Source organism: Lissotriton vulgaris, chromosome 7 (assembly GCF_964263255.1).
Source record: "Lissotriton vulgaris chromosome 7, aLisVul1.2, whole genome shotgun sequence".
Lineage (NCBI taxonomy): Eukaryota > Metazoa > Chordata > Amphibia > Caudata > Salamandridae > Lissotriton > Lissotriton vulgaris.
In genome coordinates, this window is record NC_141695.1 from 1,294,275,768 (window position 1) to 1,294,299,393 (window position 23,626).

The 23,626-nt window shown below is 43.6% G+C and overlaps 1 protein-coding gene across 6 annotated transcripts in view; it reads right to left on the minus strand.

Moving 5' to 3' along the window:
• Window positions 1-23,626, minus strand: part of LOC147703524 (membrane-spanning 4-domains subfamily A member 4A-like) — a 1,156,223-nt gene that overhangs the window by 729,320 nt on the left and 403,277 nt on the right. For 2 of the 6 annotated variants that reach the window (XM_086931892.1, XM_086931891.1), the window contains 2 exons: window positions 15,453-15,572; window positions 5,850-7,511 (listed from right to left, as the gene is read on the minus strand). In XM_086931892.1, the coding sequence (XP_086788018.1) occupies window positions 7,446-7,511; window positions 15,453-15,572 (186 nt within the window). In that variant the 3' untranslated portion in view covers window positions 5,850-7,445. Of the gene's footprint in view, window positions 1-5,849; window positions 7,512-15,452; window positions 15,573-23,626 lie in introns of those variants that run through there. The other 4 variants (XR_015297582.1, XR_015297581.1, XR_015297583.1 and 1 more) reach the window with 4 other exon arrangements.

Below are 23,626 nucleotides of genomic sequence, written 5' to 3' on the forward strand. Positions count from 1 at the left end.
CTGACAAAGTGAAATATGGGCTGCAGTTGTTGCATAAGCATAGACCCTAGAACATAACTAACAGACAACAAGAAATCAATACAATAACGCGTATTACCAAGAGGGATGGTCCAGCCCGGCCTCACACGGCCATTAACAGCCAAAAACGGTCCCGCCCTTGTCCTGGGCTTCTCCCGGGACGCTCCCGCGCAGCTGGGAGGTGGTCCAAGTAAATAGCGTCTGCAGAGGGGGCGTTGCTCAAGCCCCGCTGCAGGTGTGAAGGGCGAAGAGGATCCTGGTAAGTTGAGTCTGGTGGGCTCTTGCACGTCTCAGTCTCGCGCCAGGCCCCCACTTGTGTCCAATAATCACAGGGTTCACAGGGCTCTCCACTCGGCAAAAGCACACTTCCCGGGTCAATAGAAGAGTTCCTTGATGAAACAACGAGCTAACACCTAGCGCTGCGGCCTAGGTAGTACAGAGGACTATGCAGAGCTTTACATATCCACAACCTCTGAGGAGTCATTTCTAAGGTCGATGATAAGATCCATAATAGGAATATTATTATATAACCTCCGTTAGCTATTTTTTCTTTCCATTTAATATTCGGTATAGTGATTCTCCTGTTTGTTTTTGTGATTTCTCTTTAGCACTGAAAAAGCGATGTATTCACAAAACGCATGGTGGCTGTTTTTCTTGGAACTGAATATTTGAAGATAAAAACTATTGAATTATATTATTATAACCTCCATATCATTTAACTTTGGACCGGAGAGTACGGTACGCAGGAGCACACATACACACATGTTCTAATTCACACCTGTACATAGGTACAAAAAGATCCATATGCACATCTTTTAATTTTTCTTTTTTATTTTGGGATAGCACAAAATATAAATGCTCAACTATATCTGAGATAAAAACCTTAAATCACAATGTGATCAATATATTTACAGTGATTCCAATAAAAATACACAAATATCGTTCACATAGTTTCTGGGAAATGGAACAAAATGAGAAGGCTTATACAATTCCTCATTAACATGTGCCTCACTAGCCTTATACTGATGTCATGGTGTCTGACTACAGTTTTCTTTTTAGGTTTCGACCTGGCCAGGGTGAAAGCTTTTGTTTACAGTATGGGGGACTTGAACACTCCCCTTCTTCCATTGGCTAGCTCCATAAATGGAGGCTAGCCATTGGAAGACATCGTTGTCAATTACTTTTGCACGGTCAGAGCGCGAATTGTGGGCGTTTCTGACTTTTTTTTAAGCCCCGCCCCCTTGTGGCCGTGTGTCCCGGGCCGTGCTGTGATTGGCTGCCGCCCGGGACACCCCCGTGACGTCATTCCCCGGGCCGCGCTGTGATTGGCTGCCGGCCCGGGACCTGACTTGCTTGTTTAGCTTTCTGATTTGCTAATAGACCCTTTTATTTTAGATCCCAGGTCTATTTTCTATCCCAGACCGAAGGTGCCTGCAGGACATTCACCCATACCTCCCAATAGATGTCCATGTTTTCAGATGTACACCGCACGTTTGCTTTGTTCTCTTAGTTCCCTTCACGGGCGCTCTCTGTACAGCCCCCCCCCTCAGCCTGCATTGATGCCGCGTTGGCGAGCCTCGATGTCTGCTCTGACGCATTTGTTATTTCTGTCTTCCCTCGTGCCCCTTGCATGTCTGATCGAACACCGAGATATCGGAGCTACAATGATGTATTCCCAGATTTTTATCGCAAGCCAACCTGAAAACGACCTTTTTTGTTATAAATATGTCCGTCTGGGAGAGTGTCCGTATATCATACACGCGTGCAGAGCGCCCAGCTGGGCTGGAGAGGTTAATCCGCTCCTCAGCTCTCGCGTTCTGTTGATCCCCAGAAAGCTGCTTTGCGAGGGCGGGCGGGCGGGTATAAACAGTGACTCAGCCGCTGGCGGGAGCTGTGCCGCGCGGAGGAGGGGGGCGCGCGCAGACTCTGTCACAGGCATGTGATGTGCAGCTTCCCCCTTCCCTGCAGAGGATGTGGGCTGGTGGCTAAATTGTCAGCTGCGATGCTAGGGCAACTAAGTTACGATTCCCGCTTCCACATTTTAACAATGGAACCGTGGGATCCTGGGCAAATTTCTTCAGATCAGTGCTCTTGGCGGCCAGTGGGACACCGTCTTACAAACCAGGCCTCATGAAATGAGCTATATAAAAACGAAACATTTACTCAACATTGTGCAAGCAAAGAAAGGCCACCAAGACAAAATGTTAGCAGAAGACGTCACATCACCAAGGACACAGTCAGCACCAGTGGTGGACTGTTATCAATCATTGTTTTCAGATGTGTTACTTCATCACCCCCAGAGTGCATCATGATGATAAACCGAAACCAAGGACAGGGGCACTTAGTCCGTGGTGAACTCATATTGTAAACAAGAACCTATTTAAACTTGTTTTTGTGAGTTATGCAAGCTTGCTCCCTCCTTACCCACAATGCTTTTAAGATTAGTACTAATCTGCTGGAAAACTCTTTGAAACTCTCCAGGGGTTGGGTCAACTCCTCCTCATGGATGACCTTGTATTATTACTGTGTCTTGTTCTCCTGATAGATATCTGCTTAGTCTCGGTACTGAGGTTGTCAGTATGAAGGATTAGAGAAAAGACACTTCAATGCAGATGCGTCTGTTCTAAATCCTTTTATTTTGTCCTTGGTGTTTGCAGAACACGTGTTTCACCCTTTACAATGCCTTTGAGAGGGGGGTTCTAAAGGTTCTTTCAGAGTTCTGTAGGACCTAATATGTCCTAATTATTCAGATATATTAATTATTCAGTAATATTAAGTTATATAACGTGTGTGCACCGCAAGCAGTAATAAGTCAAAGGGGCGATCATGTTTTTAGTTTTGACCTTATATATATATTTTTTTAGTGTTAGCTGCTTTTCCAGATTATTATTTTTCACTCAAAAATACATAAGATACATAGACGGGGCTTTTGGTCAACAGGCTTCGTCCATTGGCCTGTTTTGCTTTCACCCACCACAGCATGGGGCAGTGGTTGAGCCCACTAACTATTGGCTCCCTACACTTTGAGAGACTGCACAAAGCCTGTGCACGTTGTTCTCATCTGCCTAAAAACTGTTCATTTGACTTAAGTGACAACGCTGGTTCAAAGTGTGCTTTTTTGTTTTTGTTGATTTTTTTTTTTAAACATTAAATACTGAATATGTATTTTGCTTCCACCTCAACTGCCTAGTTGGTTGGGGATTTATATACTATCTGCTTTTTAAGTTGCTGCAAACAAGTGTTTAAATATATTGTAGCTGTCTGTGATTTGAGTGCTTGGTGACTTTGCTATTCCTGTCTCGGCCCCAAATAATAATACTAAAAAAGATTAGGTCGCTGTATTGTTTCTTCGGTTTTTATTTGTGTGGCATATACTTGCAATAAAAAAATTAAAAGAACTGACAGCACAAGGCCACACTTATTGGCTTTGATAGTGCTTGTTTTTGTTGGTAGAGGTTAAGATGCCACAGAGGCTTACATCATGGGCTAGATCTACAGGCCCATTCACACATGCACTGAAGCTCCTCCCTTGTGAAATGGAGTTGGTGACTGTTAGTCCCTGCTCTGGAGCTGTCGTGTGACACAGCCCATCCGCCTGAACTGCCACCAGCATCCTTGATTACGCAGACTCACTAGTGTGTCTCAGAATGTGAGCACTATTGTGAATGTCAATGCAGGTTGGACCAGGGATGTCTTTAAACAGCTCCACTCATTTCACTATTGCACTATTGCATGTCGTAGTGCACACATGCACTTCTAGTGTGCTTTTGTAATGCACAGCCCAACAAGCCACCTTCCAAAAGGTACTGATGCAAATATGTCTCGTATAGCATCTTATTTCTTGACCGTAAGTCAAATGTGTCATATTTCTTTATACCTTCGATCTGGTAGAGCAATTCTTCATCAAAGGCATACCTAGAATGTTAGAGTACTTTTTTTCTACATCTGAGCGAGGAAAAAAGTGAAATGTGCTAATGTAAAATTTTGCATGATTTACACATGCATACTTTCCACTGTATAGAAATTCTACATGAGTAATTTTTATTTGAATTGGAAAATTGCTTCAAATTTAGGACTGTAGTAGATTCCAGTATGGAGCCTGCCATTCATTAGGAATCTAATGCGAGAAGGAAATCTATACCATATGTAGGAGTAAACATAAGGGAGTAGATGTCTGTGTTTTAGTGGCAGACTTTTGTGAAACTGTGAGTTTGTGTATACTGGGACTACAAGATGGCCGAGGACCCAAGGAGAGCACGTCTGCAGAGGTAGAGAAACTACAAGTTTCTGATCAGTGGTAGGATTTGCAGAAGAACCTGACAAGTCATGTGTCTGTAATGTCCAGGTCAGATTTTGTGGCAAGATCATGTTGTTAAGACCAGTGCTGAATTCCACACAGAGCTGATGCTGAGATTGCAGTGAGGGTGTTGGGCCGAGTTCGGCGGGCCAGTAAGTGTCGTCCCATGGGAAGCTGTTCCGAAAAATCAGCACTTCTGTGTTGTCTGTGTTTAACTTCAGGCAGTCGGTCTTCATCCAGTTGGTGGCTTTCGTCATGGCATTATGGAATATGGTTCTATTGATGGAGGGGTCTTCTGTGAGTGAGAGGATGAGCTGGGTGTCATCTGCATATGTTGAGGCCATGGGTTCTGACAATCTCGGCCAGGAGTGTCAGGGGTTGAACTGGGTCGGTCTGAGGCACGAACCTTGAGGGACGCAGCAGATGATACTTTTGGGCTCAGAGGTGAAGGCCAGTTGCTGGATTTTCAGGGTACATCCTGTGAAGGATGCGATCCATAGCGCTTCATACAACACGTCTGCCATTTCTAAACACTGTATGGGCTTTCAAAAGAAATACATTTCTTTCTTCCGTACAAGCACACTACACTATCCCTATGGCCTTTGAGGCTAGTTCCCATTGATAATACATATATTTCAGGGGAAGTGAACTAGCCCTGCTGTTCCTCCCTCTCCCCTTGATACCTAATAATCTCTCAACACTGCACATAACTGCTGCTTATGTAGTCTACATGCTGCTGAAAATGTGTGAAAAGCGCTGAATGCCCACAAAAGCAGAAATAATTTGCAGGATGTGTGCCTGTTTTGGCCTTAGTATCCTTTTGTACAGACCACTATATAAACAATGTAACGAGCATCGGGAATGGGTGGGAGTGCTTCTGCCAGTGCCACCTGGCCAGAACCTGATCAGAACGCATACCTAGAACATCTCGTCTGTGGTGGAAAGCCTGAAATGGCCTACTGGGACACTTCGAGTCAGCCAATAGTGCTACAAGGTTCAAGTGATGAAGGTATCAATTGTCTTGTGCTGCAGATATTTAGGAAGCCATATTGTGACTGCTATATTGTTTCTGTCACCATCACTTTGTTACTTCCCAAGCTGGTGTGACATTGTAGGCAAGTATCAAAAGGAGTGATGGAACACTACAGATGCCCGCTGACCACTGACTGTGCCAACCCACCAAATGTTTTTCAGCGAGATTTGACCCTAGGCACTAGACAGAAGTTAAGGACGTTCGGGATAGGAGTCTGGCTAGAACCGAGGGCTGGCCTACCATGGGTTATCTGCTTGCTCCTTGAGCTGCAATACAGCCCCCACAGGAGAACGGAAATGCTGCAGAGAGTTAAATTGCCTGGTTAGATTTTACCTGCACAGCGCTTGCGCTATACTTGCGAAATCGCCTATGAATTAAAAAAAAAAATCTTAAAACTGTCTTGGAGCCCACTCATTGGCGGGCTCCCATGTCACTCTAGTTTCCTTGCTTTTCATTGGTCAGAGCCTCCTCCTTTTATTTTGTTTTGTTTATTTTTGAATATTTGTATAGCTCAACTGATACCTTGCAGGCTTCCTGGCGCTGGAGAATACTCCTCACCTCAGCTTTCTCCTGGGGCTTCCCCATTGTTCCTGCCGTGAAGCATGGAGCAAGCACAGCTTTGTGTCTGCAGTCAGTGTCCTTTAACTTGCTGCAGGCTCCTGCAATTAATTACAGAAAACATCGATTTGCATGTGTCTACAGTCCCTCTTCTTCAACACTCCCGCTCTCTGTTGTGTTTTTTGCTGTGCAACATATAAAAAACACTTTGACAAAGTCGATAGATTTGACATAGGCGAAACCTGTTGGCTTTGCCAATGCTTGTTTATTTATTGTGGTCCATTAATATTTATTGCACTCTATAAAACATGCATTTCCAAAACGTTGATCGAGCTACCAGTAGCTTGTGGCCTGGAGTTCCTAATATTCAAATGTGCACATATCTGCTAATGCTGCACTTAAAACACTTTGAGTCCAGTTCTGGCAGGCTGAGAGAGGATTCAGGAGCAGGATTTGCCCAATTTCCTTGTTAAATAAACAAGGGTGCTCTGCTTCCGCTTTAGGAGCCTGAAAATAAATGGCTCATTCGAGATTGTTTGTAAACCTCTCGGAAACTACACTCAAAAAACATATTAGTTCAATGACTTCAGAGAGTCATTGAGAGCATCACTAGATTTACATTTTTCTTCTTTCTTTCACCTTTGTGTTTTTTCTTTTCCATTCTTTCTCTTCCTTTCTTTTTTCTCTTTCTCCCCTTTTCTACCTTTTTTTCTTTCTTTCTTTCTTTCACTTTTTCTTTCCTTCCTTCTTTTTCACCTCTTTCCCTTTATCTTCACTTCTTTGTTCATTTCTTGGTTTCTCATGTTTTTTCTATTCAGTATTCCTTCTTTCGGTTCCATCACTTCTTTCCTGTCCCTGTCTCTTTCTTTCTGTCCTCTCATTCTTGCTTTATTTCACTCTCCCTTAATTCCCTCTACCTGTTTTTGTCTCACCTTCTTTCCTTTCCTTCCCTTCTTTGGTTCATCTTTCCCACTGTTTCATTTCTTCTTCCCATATTTCTCTTCTGTCCCTTTCCTTTGTTTCTTATCCCTTCCTTCCTGCTCTTTTTCATTCATCCTTTCCTTCTTTCTTTCTTTCTATCCTTCCTTCTTCCTCTTCCTTTTCTCCTTTCTTCCTACGTTCATTCTTTCCTTTCATTCATCCCATTATTCTACTTCTGCTACTTCTACCTTCCCTTTCCTTATATACATCTATCTACTCTTGTCTTCATATTATGCAGTAGCTCAGGATGGCTTTTAGTTTTTTCAATATAAAGCTTGCATGATTAAAAAGTAACCAGGAATACATATTACAAAGGAATAGATTTTTTGATAACTAAATATATATAGCTCATTGCATATGATTGTACATTTATCAATATATTTGCATACATTTGCGGAGTGGTGTTTTTCGAACACTGCATTTTCAGGGCGCGGACCACCACGCTGGGTCGAGTCGAGGCCTCCCAGGCCAAGCGTGGCGCGCTCTCATTTCGTCATACAGGAACTGCTGACCTCAATTCCTGTTGACGTCATTAGTTCAGGGCTTCTCAAAAACTCTTCATAGGGCGGCACTAACTCCAGGGTCTGCTGAATTCGGAGGGGCGGTTTGATAAATCACCACGTTCTGTAGGAGGCAAAGACAGCTGGGTATTAGAAAAGATTAATTCAAACTAAAACTGTTCCAAAGTGCATGACTGTGAGAGTCACTGGAAATGAGTAGAGGATAAGTGATGACGCAGTCACTGCATAAGCAATGGTGTCTCTATAGGATTGTGTTTCAAGTGACAGAATGGATGAAACCCATAATGGCTGGAGCTATTAGTAAACATACTGCAAGAAAATTTGGGGCGGGGGGGGGGGGGGGGGGCACATTCAGAAAAAAAATGTTATTCATTGTGTCAACATTTCAACCTTGTACAGATTTCAATTTTTTTCAAATATTCAAGCAATATAGCCCCCAAATGTCAAATTCGTGAGATACATTCATTCTTTTACAAATGCATGCGTTCCTTTCTTTGTTTATCTTGTTAATCCACTTTTTTAATTTAGGTGCTTTTATGCCTTTCCAAATTAATGAGTGCGCAATTAACATAGCATTAAAAACCTTTTATCTGGTTCACTCCACACTTCCCACACATGCAGAGCTTCCAAATAGAACTCGCATTCTGTCCGTGGCTAAATAATAAATATAAATGAAATAAATATTTCTTGAAAAAAGATTGTCCCAGTGGTTGACAAATAAAAAAATGTGGTCCCATGTACCAGTTTTCTTAATATGGGACACTGGTTTGATAAGTCAGCTTTGTGCTTATGTCGAATTTCCGCGGTATAGAGGCAAAAAGGCATTGTGCATACCGCTGCATTCGATTAAAGTTGGCTCTTCTCAGCGCTTTGTGAATATACCTCGATGCCTTGTTCCATCCAGCTTTCAATATTTGTGCAGGGATCTATCTTTGACTTCCATATAGTTTAAATTTCTTCTTCTGTTTCTTCCTCATGATTATTAATTTTAGTAATATGTCTTGTCCATTGAAGTTTTGCTTTGACTCATATATAGTCAAGACAATGCTACATGTTTTTCAATCTCTACATTTAATATTTCTTGTTGTGTTGCAATTATTTTCATATATGAAAATCAGAACCATCCGTGTTGTGTTTGTATTTTGTGGCGTAACGAATCCTATCGCACTAAATTGCCATTCATCAGCGAGTTGCCATTGATTTCCACATCACACTGAAACAAATGGAAATCAATCACCCCAAAAATCCCAACGCCATGCAGCTGAAAACTGCACTGTAAAGGAGATTTACACTTCAATGGAAGATGTGGAAACTATCATTAATGTATAGCTGGAACACAGGGACAAAGCCCCAGACCACCAGGATTTTCAGCCTTATCCACAAACCAACATCAATTTTCAAGGCCGGCTTTAGCGTTGGTGGCGCCTGGTGTGACAATCTTTTTTGGCGCCCCTACAACCAATTACTACCTCCTCAGATTCTCTCACTACCACTGGGCAAAAGTGCCCTCCATCTCTCTAATCATAAGTTATTGCTAAACACAGCGCCCCCTCTGAGGTAAGCGCCCCCTACAAAGGTCAACGCCCAGTGCGCCCGCACCACTTGCACTGCCCTAAAGCCGGCCCTGATCGGCATCATACTACAATACTTGGCACTCGAAAACAATCTCTCATATGAATTTAGATATTTATTGTACCGCTGTGCCTGCTGATACGGTCCGGGAAGCTGTGAATGCAAAGGCTACAGCGTAGAAATGAGCCATGGTGAGAACAACCATTCCACAAGATGGCTGATGGGAGATAAAATAAGAGCCATATTTATCAAGGATTGTGTCACTTTTGCACTGGGTAACGGGGTTAAAAAACAACGCAACCCATGAGATGCTATTTAAGAAGCCACGCTAGGCCATCTTGCATGGCCTGGAGTGACTTAATAAATCCAGAGCAATGCAACCTAGCGCAAATCACTGCATCGCATTACTCTGCCCCAGGGAGGAGTTCCATCAGTGGTCTGTGGGTGTTCCCATTCAAAGAAACATGGTTTTTGCAGCATTCCCAGTTTAACCATACATTGCAAACCTGGGAATGTATCAAAACTGCTACGCCTCCCAGTTGAGGTTTTAACTAGGAAAAAAAGGATTGCTTCTCCTTGGTTTTTGTGCATGAGTGCCTGCGTTGGTGCTTGGAAGCACATTGTGGGCCAGTGCTGGGAAAAAGCAAGAATGCACCGTAACATGTTAAGTATAGTGCATTCCTTCTCTTTCCCTGTCACACAGCGCTGCAAAGTGACTTGCTGCACATCGCTGTGTGATATAAGGGGAGTTTGTGGGGGAGAGTGGCCAGCGGTAATTCTGCCGCTCGGGCAGATTGGGATGGTCGTGCCGTCCAGTGACTGCCATTCTGTTTTGGGCAACATACCATGGCAGAATTATAGCCCAAACTATATCTAAGGGGTTATGTTGGGCTCCCTGCCATCATTTTAGGTTAAGGTGACCTGGTGGCTGGTGACAGAGGGCATGTCTGTGTCGCTGTTCCCTGCTCGCCCATCCCTTTATCTAGAGTTTCCTGGGGTACAATTTGATGTTTTTTTTAGATAAGGGCTCCGTTGTTGAGTCAGGTGTGCAGGGGCATAGTTGTGTACATTGTTGCTTGGAATAGGTGCTAAGGTGCTAAGGTTCATAAAAGGTTTGCCAGGTATTGGCAAAAGGTGGTTGGCGTTGCTGGTTGGGGAACCAAGTGCAAGGGGAGGGGAGGCAGGTAGTTCAAATTTCAGTTTAAGACATTTGGTTACTTACAGTTTCATACATAATGTCATAGGATGTAGAGGGAATAGAAAGTTGGAAATGTCGAAATGCAATACAGTTAAATGAGTTGGCTGCATGGTGGTATGTTGGGGAGGGGACAGTAGAGGTGGGGGTGGGGCGAGTACTAGTTCACTGGATGTATAGCAAGTGTTAGTTTTCTAAGGAGCATTTTAAGGTGTGCCCAGGGTGCGGAATCAAAATTCCAGAGCTTTTATTTCAAACTATAGATTCTTCTAGAACTTGCGCAAAGATAGATAGGGAGATGAGTACCTCCATTTGGAAATGTGTCCTCATGGATGTGAGATCACTGATTAAACATAGTTTGGAGTGTGCTTCATATATAGAGGATGAAAGCATAAAGATTGCTTTTATCACAGAGTCCTGGACTGATAAAGCAACAGGTCCGGACTTAGTTAAAGCCACACCCTCTAACTATGTATGCTATACTTTGAATAGGCCTACTGGAAGAGGAGGCGGATTAGTGGTCATCTACCATTCCTCACTGGTCGCCACATTTAGCCCGGGAGGGGTGGAAGGATGTGAGGTTTTGGACTTCTCCTTTCCCCTATCTCTTCAGTACACCTTTCAAGGCTCACTTTTCTATAGACCACCTGGCCCTAGAGGTTGTTTTAGTGATCAGGCAGGACGACTTGTGGAAAGTAGTATCACCGCTAGCTCTTACACTTTCAATTTCCATTTGGAAGCCCCTTCAGATACGGACACAGCCAAATTGTTAGATTTGATGAAAGGCAATAATTTAGAGCAACTTGTGACTGGGGCGACCAATTAGGCAGGACATACACTTGATGGTATTTTTTCTAACAACCCACAATTACAAGTCACGACTATTCTTCCGTTACTCTGGTCTGATCACAAGACGGTTCTATTTAACCTTACTATCCCCGACCGCCATTCTCAGAAGCCATTAAATAAAAGACTGGTGAAAAGAGCGTGGAACAAAGTAACGGCTGAAGATCTCTCTGAGGTCCTCAATAAGACCTTAACCATGCCACCTAGTGATTTTGAAGAGGGTACACAGTCCTATTCTAGCTGGTTAGAAGAAGCAGGTCATAAATTAGCTCCCAGTAAAATGTGCCATTTTAAAAGGCGTGCACCCTCCGCCCCTTGGTATTCTCAGGAACTAAGGGATCATAAATTGACCTGTAAACATTTGGAGAGAAAATGGAGAAAGAAATATATGGATTGTGATAAGGAGGAATCCAAACGTGGACTTGCTAAATATAAGCAGCTGATTTATAACGCAAAGGTAACATTTTTCTCAATTAAGACCAATAATACAAAAAACTCAGCAAGGGAAATATTTAACACAGTCAACAGTCTGGCAAACCCAGTGGCTATTACTACGATACAGAGTCAGGAACTCTGCGATAAATTGACTAAATGTTTCCATGAGAAAGTGAATACCATATTTTCCTCTTTCTCTAATGCTAAATCTAAGAGGACGTTGGGCAATACAGAGGACCTAGGGCCAGATGTAGGTGGCCCAATACCAGTCAGTAATGGCCGAAATGACCGAATTTCGTCCGTTACCGACCGGTATTGCGCATTTGAGATGTAGGGGCCACAATTCAGATTCGGCAATTTACCGAATCGGTATTTTAAGGAATCAGTAAATTACTGATTTCTTAAAATACCGATTCGGTAAATTACAGAATCAGAAATTAAGGGAGCACTCAAATGAGTGCTTTCCCATTTCAGGATTCGTTATTTACCACCAACTACAAGTTGGTGGTAAATATCGAAAACCCTATAAAAAGCAATTTTTTGCATTTAATAACAGTGCCATGTGGCAGACATACATGCCCTTAGGGCATGTATGTGTGCCACATGTGAACCCATGCACTATTCAGGAGTGCAACAGGGTGTCAAAGTGACACCCTGCCACCCTTGAATGTGTTCCCCCCTTTTACCGAATCGGTATTTACCGATTCGGTAATACTTACCAAATTTTTACCTACATAGCATTTACCGATTCTAAAATACCGAATCGGTAAAATTCAGTATTTTAGAATCGGTAAATGTAGTTTACCTACATATGGCCCCTAATTTCAGAGGACCTAGGGCCAGATATAGGTGGGCCAATACCGGTTGGTAACGGCCGAAATGAACGAATTTCGTCCGTTACCGACTGGTATTGGGCATTTGAGATGTAGGGGTCACATTTCAGATTCGGTAATTTACTGAACCAGTATTTTAAGGAATCTGTAAATTACTGATTCCTTTAAATACCGATTCGGTAAATTACCGAATCTGAAATGTAGGGAGCACTCAAATGAGTGCTTTTCCCATTTCAGGATTCGTTATTTACCAACTACAAGTTGGTGGTAAATATCGAAAACCCTAAAAAAAGCAATTTTGTGCATTTAATAACAGTGCCATGTGGCAGACATAGGGCATGTACGTGTGCCACATGTGCATCCATGCACTATTCAGGGGTGCAACAGGGTGTTAAAGTGACACCCTGCCACCCTTGAATGTGTTCCCCCCTTTTACCGAATCGGTATTTACCATTCGGTAATTCCCATTCATTCCTATGGGCCTCCAGGGCCATAGGAATGAATGGGAATTACCGAATCGGTAAATACCAATTCGGTAAATACCGAATCGTACCGATTCGGTAATACTTACAGAATTTTCAACTACATAGCATTTACCGATTCTAAAATACCGAATCGGTAAAATTTGGTATTTTAGAATCGTTAATGTAGTTTACCTACATAAGGCCCCTAATATCGGAAAAGAAAGCTCATCTAGATAAATTTGCCCAGCTCACAGTTAATGACACTTTCAATCATCTTATGCGGGTTAAATCTGGCTCTACTTCTGACAATTGTCCGACACCTATAATAAAATTGGCGGCAGAACCAATCTCCTGAGTTTTGACCCCCATTTTTTAATACTATGTATGCCGAAGGATACTTCCTGCTAGAATGGAAAAAAACCTCTATCCTGTTTTTTCTTTAAAACCGAATCTTGATGTAAAAGACTCCAATAGTTTCAGGCCTATATCGAGACTTCCGTTACCAGCAATAATTGTTAAGAGGAATTTAAACATGCAACTTAGTTATTTTCTGGAGTCAACACAAGCATTGGACCCAACCCAGCATGGATTCAGAGGGGGCCATATCACTGAATCGGCTCTTTTGAAATCTACTGAAGAGATCCGGACTATTTTAGATGAAGGGGGCAAGGTTGCTTTGATCATGCTAGATCTCTCGGCAGCATTTGATACGGTCAATCATGATTAATTGATGGACCGGCTGTGGGAGATTGGAGTTCAGGGTTCCGCATGGAGACTTCTGAAATCCTTTCTTTCAAATCAGAGTCAGTCAGTGTCTTTGGGGAAATTCTTGTTTGAGTCTTTTTCATGACCTTGTGGGGTCCCGCAAGGGTCCTCACTAAGCCCAACACTATTTAATGTATATGTGTCCTCTTTGGCCCCCCTTATTCAGTCATTTTTGGGTTTAGTCTGATCTCCTACGCGGATGACACACAAATTGTGGTCTCATTACAAACAGAGGAGTGGCGGAGCATGGCGATTCGATTTAAAGACAGTATGAATTCCGTACTGATTTGGATGGCCCAAAACTGCCTTAAATTAAACTCCAGTAAGACGGAGGTGGTGTGTTTTGGGAACAGCCCGAATTTTTGGACCCTTGAATGGTGGCCAGAGACCTTGGGTCCTCGCCCCACACTCAACAAGAAGGTAAAAAAACTTAGGAGTGTGGGTGGACCAGAATCTCAGTTTTAGAGACCAAGTGAATTCAGTGTCTTCCTCTACGTCCTCTGCTCTTGTAAGAAATGTCTGCCGCTCTTACCTATAGAGTGTCACCAAACAGTTGTCACAGCACTTACTATGTCTCGGCTGGATTACTGGAATGTCCTTTATTTCAATATCCAGGAAAGAATAATGAATAAGTTGCAACTCCTGCAGAATGCTGCTGCTAGGTTGGTCTCAGGTATCCCTAAATACACATCAATCTCTAAGGAGATACGGAGGCTTCATTGGCTGCAGGTTAGGAAGTGTGCCCAGTTTAAAGCTTTGTGTCTGGTTCACAAGGCGATCCATGGAACAGGGTCAGCTTACTTAAAAGAGCGGTTATTTTGGTATACTCCTACCAGATCACTGCGCTCATCTGCTGCTAAGCAGGTCTTTTGCAAAAAAGGCCTCCTGGGGGTGGAAGAAGCTCTGTAGTGAATGCAGCCAAAGCTTGGGATAATCTTCCATTACACCTCAGAGGGTTGATCAGCCTATTGGCTTTTCGCAAGGCTTTAAAAACCTGGCTGTTTACAGTCTAATTGCACTTCGGTTTTGAGCCTTGGGTAGATCTCACATAGCGCCAGGACACCTACGGGTAACAGCAGCGCTTAATACATGTTATACATAAATAAATGAGTAAAAAAATAAGGCAGATTGACAGGAAATTGATGTGCACCTCTTTCAGTAAAGCGGCCTTTTTCACACAGCAAGTGGTCAGTTTTCTGTGCTGCACCGCTCCCACCTAGCGGTAAATATGGTGTTTGGAGGTGTGAGAGGAGAACAGAAGTCTGCACTGGGACTTGTTCAGGTGACATGAACTTAAAGGTTGTCCTGCTGTGGCAGGCTGGACAGCATTGAAGGAGAAACAGTGGGCTGCCTGGGATATAGAGTGTTGTGTCTTAGATCTGGCGCATGTGAACAGCACTACGTACGTGCTGTTTCCGAGCTTAATAGGCCTGGACATTGGCCTGCAAAGTCAAAGAGAGAAGATTGGGTAGCGCTGCTACCTAAAGAAAGGCATCTGATATTGAGGAGAGGCTGCTGAGCAGGCGGAATGTTAAGTACTGTTCGTCATAATTCACTAGGCCTTTCTTGAGGCATGTACTATGTGAAAGCTGCACCGGAAGATACATCTGTTGCAAAGTGTCATGGCAGTACTGGAAGTATGTTTTTCCATCTCTCATCAAGTTAATTACTGTGAGAATTCTTAGCAGGAGGAATATCTCCATGCATAATAACTAATTTCCTTGCCTTTTTCAGTATGGCAGATCATTGTATTTTTGCTAGAGAGAGATATAATGCTGGAAAGAGAAAGAAAGTACAGAGCTGGAATGAGAAAGACTACATAGCTGAAAAGAGAAATAAAGAATTCAGCAAAGGTACGAAGGAAGGAAAGATGGCAGGAAGAAAGGATAGGAGGAGGGATGTGAGTTAGGAAGGAAGGGAGAAAGTATCCTTACCACTTCACTGTAGGCCGTCCTGCAGAGACTTTTGCATCCAAAGGCAGAAACGGATACGGAAACACAAAACTGGAGAACGCTGAAGGTGAGCAGAATAAACATGATTCCAGTGGAGATCAGCTGCCAATGACAAAATAAATATTAGCTCTTAGGAAAAGGAGAGAGGGCAGAAACAGCCACACACGCAAACCCTTCTTGTCAAGACAATACTATCTTACAATTTAGTGTACCATCCCAAAATGATCAAAGACATCCCTCCCTGGAAGGCACAGACGAAAACCACTGTGGAGGGCAATTTCTATGGGGGTATTTCACAAAGAAAGTAGTAAATATGTACTCTTAAAAGTACTTTCCGTTGCAGCTTTATAGGCATACTACTGAGTATGCTGGTGAATTCCAAAAAGTAGTAAATCTTCACCTATTAATTAGAGTACTTCTAAGGGTACAGCATTACTGCTTTCTCTGTGAATTGCCCTCCATACGTTTTTACTACCATTTTCCAAGTATCTGAGAGCTCCCCAGCACTTCCCTGGAGCTTCTTATAGTGCACCCCCCCTTTGCTGTGTTCTTTTTCCACAAAGCTAAATGATTTTCAGGAAGGTGGAAAAACATATTGTTTAACACTCATCATCACCCAGCCGTGCCTTGAGAAATAGAAATGTGATTAACAAAAATTGTGATTTTGAAATGACAATTTTAAAGGATCAAGATATTTAAGAGGCGGCAGAACGCGTTGCAGAACGCCGGGAGGCAGCGCGACCAGCGGACCACACTCCCCAGCAGCCCCTGGGGCGGAAGCACGCCGGGGACGACCGGAGAGCGCCCGGAGGCGCCTGTAAAAGGCTGACCCCCCCCGGGAGCTCAGTGGGGGAACACCTTAAACTCACCTGTTCAATCAGAGCCGTGAGGGGAACGGCGAGGCGGCAGAACGCGCTGCAGAACGCCGGGAGGCAGCGCGACCAGCGGACCACACTCCCCAGCAGCCCCTGGGGCGGAAGCACGCCGGGGACGACCGGAGAGCGCCCGGAGGCGCCTGTAAAAGGCTGACCCCCCGGGAGCTCAGTGGGGGAACACCTTAAACTCACCTGTTCAATCAGAGCCGTGAGGGGAACGGCGAGGCGGCAGAACGCGCTGCAGAACGCCGGGAGGCAGCGCGACCAGCGGACCACACTCCCCAGCAGCCCCTGGGGCGGAAGCACGCCGGGGACGACCGGAGAGCGCCCGGAGGCGCCTGTAAAAGGCTGACCCCCCGGGAGCTCAGTGGGGGAACACCTTAAACTCACCTGTTCAATCAGAGCCGTGAGGGGAACGGCGAGGCGGCAGAACGCGCTGCAGAACGCCGGGAGGCAGCGCGACCAGCGGACCACACTCCCCAGCAGCCCCTGGGGCGGAAGCACGCCGGGGACGACCGGAGAGCGCCCGGAGGCGCCTGTAAAAGGCAGACACCCCCTCTCGCCCTGCGAGTCGCGCGCGGGAGCGCCCGGGGCTAAGCCCGGGCAAAGGGCGGGCCCTCTGTGGCCCTCAGAGGCACGAGGAGGACGGGACGGGGCCCTTCCCCTATCGCTTCCTTCACAAGGTACTCTCTTTTAACTTATCGGCCCACTTTACTGTGTTGTCACCACCAATTTGGGGACTGTTGATACTGTAAATACTGTTGTTCACTGCGGTTGGGACTATCTGCCCGCTGTCTCTAACAATCTTGCTCGCCGTACTGTGTAGTGACCCATTCTCTTGAACAGGGTAAGCAATTTTCAGCATGTCTCCAAGGGGTACTCGCAGCAAAACAGCCGCCACTGGGGCAGGCCCTGTGACCGGCCCCATTGACCACTTCATAACTAAGGCCAATGATGCCATTAATCAGGGCATTTGCCTTTTAGAACGCAGGGTATCACAAGATCTGGCTCACGCCAAACGCTCCTCACTTGGCCTTATTGCCGCTGCCACCACACCTGCACAGGCTATGCCAAATAACATCAGACCCCCACTTAATGTATGTGCTGACATTCACACCATTCCTAGTGCGGTCAACCTCTCAGCTTCCATTCCCCTGTTAGATTCAGACACTGATATCAGCACGGATTTAGAAAAAAACCCAGATTTACCCATCAACCCCTCTCCTAAAGCAATATCTGCTGACAACACCAGGCAATTGAGAGGCAGACGCGAGGGTGCAGTTCAAAAACAAAAATTACATGCACCCAAGCCCCGGATTACAAAGGTCAGGAAATATGGCCGGGTACAAAGGAAGTCTGGGAAAAACACCAACTCTGTCCCTAACCACAATGCGAGCAGGGTTACGGTAATCTCTCAAGGGGATGAAAGTGAAATGGTTCAGCAGGGCAGAACAACGGACATCAATGATAACACTGACAATGTACACGACTCTATGTTGGAAAGGTTGGGGGAATTATTAAGTATTTATTTATCCCCCATTGAAAGTAGGCTTACTCGAATAGAAAAACAATTAGCCGAACTGAGTAGCCCTATTAAGAATTTTCTGAAGGAAGGTCCTGCAAAGAGTATAAATAATAGTAATACCACTAAAACAGCAGGCACCAAACCTAATATTCCTCAGGCACCTCCAACAAATACAAACACTGTACACAAAGCTTCACCTGCCATATTGGTTAATTCAAATGGTCCAACCACTAGTCAGAAAAAAACATCAATATTGCATACGAATAATGCAGCTTCAGACAAAAGGAAGGACCCTGGCACTAACACCAATATTAACACCGAACCTCCAAATGGGACTACCATAGGTCAGTCTGCAATTTCCACAAGCAGCCCTACCACGGCCCAACCAATATTAAAAACAGCTAGGCAAGTCCCTGCCCGCATTAACCTTCCACCGGAATGCGGCGCATATGTATTAGTGTTAGTAAACGTTACCAAGTTAAGGAAGGATCAGGACGAAAATCCCACATCTCTCAAAAATAAAACCTTGCACTGGCTAATTGCCAACTGCAATTACCCTATTGATGGTGCAAGGGAGATTATTAACACCCAGCGAGTGGGTTGGATAGGCCCACTCAGGAAAAAATTTGAGGGCGACTGTGTCACCATAAGCTTCAGAAACCCACAATGGGCAGAGAAAACTCTTGCCAGTGCCCCTTTACCATCGCCCTGGGAATTTAACACCACACTCCTTCCCTTAGGATACTTTTACAGACATCTGATACCCTCTGAACAAGCTACGGCTAATCTCCCCACAAATTCTTTCCAAGATCTGAATTTTGGAGCAAGGATCAAATCACCCCTTTTTATCCAGAATCAGAATCTCAACGCCATCCACTCTAACAGCCATAACTGGCATCCTCAACCCCCAAGGCCAATCCCAACTCCCAACCCTCCGCACTACTTTCAAGCTCCAACCATGAATCAGAACAATTACAGAGATAGGCCTTACCCAGTCCCTAACCCGTTCCAGTTTACACCGATGACTGAAATTAGGCCAATGTATAACATCCCCACTTACAATCGGTTTGATTATCTATCTACTCTAGATGAACAGGACTGACTGAGTATATCGGCCAATAACGAAATGTGCAACGATGTGAATGTTTGTAATTCAGAGGGTCTCACAACTCCAGCTGTACTGTACCAGGATCAGATTGGTTCAACAGAAACTATATCGTCTGACAGTATTCTGCCCACTTCTAATGAACTATCTCACTACGATAATGGGAATACTGGGAACAGACCTGTTAAATATGGAACCAAACATGGCTTATCAATCCTAAACTGGAACGTTGCAGGATTAGAATCCAAGCTCTCGGACCCTGCATGGATTGAACTAATTAAAGATGCGGACATACTTATGTTTCAAGAAACTTGGGCTGTTGACAATCTGTACATTGAAGGCTACCACTGCTTTAGCCTGACGTCAGTAAAACCTAGCTCCGGTCGAGCAGTGGGTGGTCTTTTTATGGGGATTAGAATCCTGGCTGGCGGTATAATCAGAGATCTGAAGCTAGATAACCTTGCCAATCCCAATATTCAAATCCTGGAATATAAACTAAAATCAAAGACCACGATTTATTTAATTAATTTTTACAACAATGATTTTTATGGTGTACCGAACAAAAACTTTGTTGCATTATCTAAGGTTCTGAATATGATTGATTGTTCCATATCAGTAGATACTAAGACTGGCATTCTGATAGGGGGTGATTTTAACGTGAAACTTATAGAGAACTATGGATCTACTAACTCTGTTTATTGTGATGACCGCAGGGGATTGGAACTGATTAGAATACTATCTAATTTTGATCTTGTTGATGTAATGAGTGTAGGGTATGATATGAATTTTCCTTATGCCCCCACGTTCAAGGGCAGGGATAACGGTTCAATTATCGATTACATATTTACATCACCACTGCTAAGAGATTGTATAACTAAAACTTCTGTGGTGCAAACGTCTTTCAGCTATCACAATCCATTGTTAGCTACTTTTAATTTTGTACCCAGTCCAATTTTTATGAATCTAAATGGGGCAAGGGACATTACACCTTCAATTGATGGCCTTCGCCTAAAATGGAGGGGAATTGATTGCGGGGCCATTATAGATACTGTTCAGGAGATATATCCCGATTTGTTGAAATGTCTCTCATCCCCAAGTACAAATAACGAAAAACTGATTGTAGACTTTGAAGCTTTATGCTCAAACATTAAAACCCTCCTGTCAGTCCCACTTCCTAATGAATGCAAAGAGCCACGGTGGTTTGATTCATCTTGCTCCGTGGCCAACAGAGATTTAAGAAAGGCCCTCTCTGCCAAACCTAGGTGCAAAGATGTAGTTCGAGCCGCCAGGAAAAACTACAAAGATAAAATCTCGGAAAGGAAGGCAAACTTACTCTCCGAACACTGGGAAAAGCTGGTCATTAGTGCCAACCTGGGTGGCAGCGGCCCTTTTTGGTCGGCTGTCAGGAGAACGAGGGAAATGGGCAAAGAGCTTACACAAATCAGCTGTAATATATCAAGTGCTGCCTGGGAGACCCATTTTTCTAAAATTTATGCCGCCCCCTCTGATGAGCTTTCTCTCCCCAATATAGGTCAATTAGAAGAGTTACAGATTTTGGATCAAGAAGTCAGGAAAGCCATAAAAGAGAGCCTAGGCAACAAGGCACCCGGACCAGACGGTCTTCCTATCGATATTATCAAACACAACGTCGAGCTATGGTCACCAATACTCCTTAACATCTTTAACAGTCTCCCAAAAGTAGCCATGCCTACAACCTGGGCTGCTAGTATCATTGTTCCTATTTACAAAAAGGGAGACAGATCAGACCCAGCAAATTATCGTCCCATTTCCCTTCTGGATAATACTTTAAAAATACTAGGACGTATAATTTATAATAGGGTATTGGAATGGGCGGCTGATACTGACTTTTTAGATCCCTGTCAGATGGGGTTCAGGAGCGGGGTAGGAACAGTGGAGCAATGTTTAAATCTTAAATTGATAATCGACAAATATTGCATTGCCCGCTCATCCCCTGTCTACCTAGCTTTTATGGATCTCTCATCCGCATTTGATCTTGTGAACAGATCTAAGCTTTGGTCAATCCTCCTGTCCAATGGCCTTGATGCCACTCTCGTTAGATTTTTAGCCTATCTCCATACTGACCTGAAAGCACGGGTACGTATCGGGATGGGCGGAGAGGTATCGGGAGCTATTGAGATAGGGAGGGGGGTGAGACAGGGGTGCGTTTTAGCACCCCTGTTGTTTATCATTTACATCAATGGCCTGTCCAACTGTCTAAAGAAAGCCACCCCTGATGTCCCAACAATTCTAGGCAATCCCCTACCAGTGCTTTTATATGCAGACGATGCTGTCCTTATGGCACGCACACCTAACTCCCTACGTCTGCTTGTACATAGTTTTGTAAATTTTATGGAGGGACTGGACCTGAAAGTTAATTTGAAAAAGTCTTTTATTATGTCCTGTGGGCCGGGCAAAAGGAAACTCAGTACAATTCGAATTGGAACAGATAAACTAGAATCTGTTCATAAGTTTCCTTATTTGGGGTTGGTTTTCGCTGCGAACAGCTCGTGGAGTGGGCATTTGGCCCACGCCACGAGCAAGTTCTCCAAAGCCAACAATTCTGTTCTGAGTCTCCCCCGCCCAAAGAAAATTGGTGCCTCAAAGGCTATTGTTAAGATTTTTAAATTACAGTGTTCTCCTGTTGCCACGCATGGTGCTGAAGTTTGGGGATCGGATAGTAGCATCAGTATCCAAAGAGAGGAAAATCGTTTCTGTAGAAAAGTGCTGGGCGCACCGATTTCCTCTTCAGATTTTATTTGCCATAATGAACTTAATCTCCCCTATATAAGTGATTTTATCAAAGCAAGACCAGCTCTCTTCTGGATTAGAATCTGGAGGAATGATGCTGCTGTCCTTACACAAAATATCATCAAGGACTGCCTAAACTGTGAATATGGTATGCAGATTCCCTGGTTCAAAGAAGTTCTCAAATCACTTAATGAAATTGGTAGAGACATTTTGTTCACTGACCCCATGGCTATTGAACCAAAGGATAAATTCGATGTACAAAAAGCACTTTATGCACTTTATCGCAATGGGCGCATAGGAAGAGAATCACAGAAATCAAGGGTCAAGAAATACATAGGAAATGGTCTCTGTATGCAAATTATGCCGCCCTACCTCTCCCTCCCTATGTCAAACTGGGAGCGATCCTTATTGTTTCGTTTAAGGGCTGGAACTGTGAAATTTCTGCTGTCTTTTCCTTTGGGGTACCAACATAGTACAGACCTCACTCCTTGCCCTTGCGATGGTAAAAGTACTCAAGATGACCTGCACTTTCTATTTTTCTGTAAATTTTATGTGAGATATATCAAATGGTTTTTAACCCCATATTTTAGAAAACATAGACCTCTCACACTCCAAGAATCTTATATGATGCTGCTTACCCTGGATACCGACGAACTGACCTTTCGCACTAGCACTTTTTTAAGACTAGCCATACGTGCACGTAAGACAATGGAAAGTCCCTGAAATCAGAAACTAGTCACAATGATACTACTGTAAAAATTTTATAAGAAAATGAAATTTACTGCTCAATGACTGTATGAATTACTTTGTTATCATGGAATGCTGTTTATATAATTGTTTTGTACTACAAGTATATGTGTGTTTTTGCTGTGTTCGGTACTTTTATGAATTTTATGAAATTCGAATAAAGGTCTTTTGAACTTGAACTTGAGTGTCAACCCATTTAATCCTACAAGGCACTGATTCTACATGTTAATTGTTTCTTTAAGTCTATTTTCTCTGGACAGGACTGCACAACATTTCCAGAGCCTTAGCTGCATATGGTAAGTGGTTACCAACTTTGGAACAGATCTGTGAACCAAAGTTACAGACAAATAAAAAATGGCTTTTAAACAAAAAGCATATCTGAACCATACCTTAACGCTGGTGAATGCTATCATGTGATATATATATAGGGAGTATAAAAGTGGTAGTCAAGAAAGTGACTTTCTCCATTTTAACTCCTATATGATTACTAGCTCTGCTCTATACAAGCATTTGCAATGCATTCGGTCTCGCCTTTGGGACCTTTCATGTATGCAGCACACTACCCTGGGTGCTGAAACAGCTACTATTCTTTAACATGGAGGGAAAGTAAGCACCAACCCGTGTGACACGCCAGGTATGAGAACACATGGAGAGAAATATTGCCTTTCAGCAGGAAATGGTATAGTTCAAAGCTCTGTTTTCAATATAAAATCAGGGCCTTCGTTGGCATATCACTGAAAATACAAGATTTGAAAAATATATTATTGTCTACAGGTGCGCGTGGAAGACAATTTCCATGGAGTGGAATCTAGAGAATGCTAAAGTGATTCTGGTATTTTACTGACCTCTGCTAATTGTTTCCTATCAAGACAGTTAAATAGAGGCAGTTGAACAGAAAAAAAGTCCCTAACTGGAAGCAGACAAGTCCTAGGGCTGATCTCCAGAGCCCACAAAGTACATTCAATATAAGTATAATATAAAGTATATACAAGAGGTCTTGAATGCTAGACCTAATAAAAACGACTGAATGTTTTACATCAAACATGGCTTGAAGTTATAACTATACCCAAGGACATGCCATACTTTGGTTTGAAGTAAACCCATTCAGACATTTCGAGAAATTAGCATTATAAAA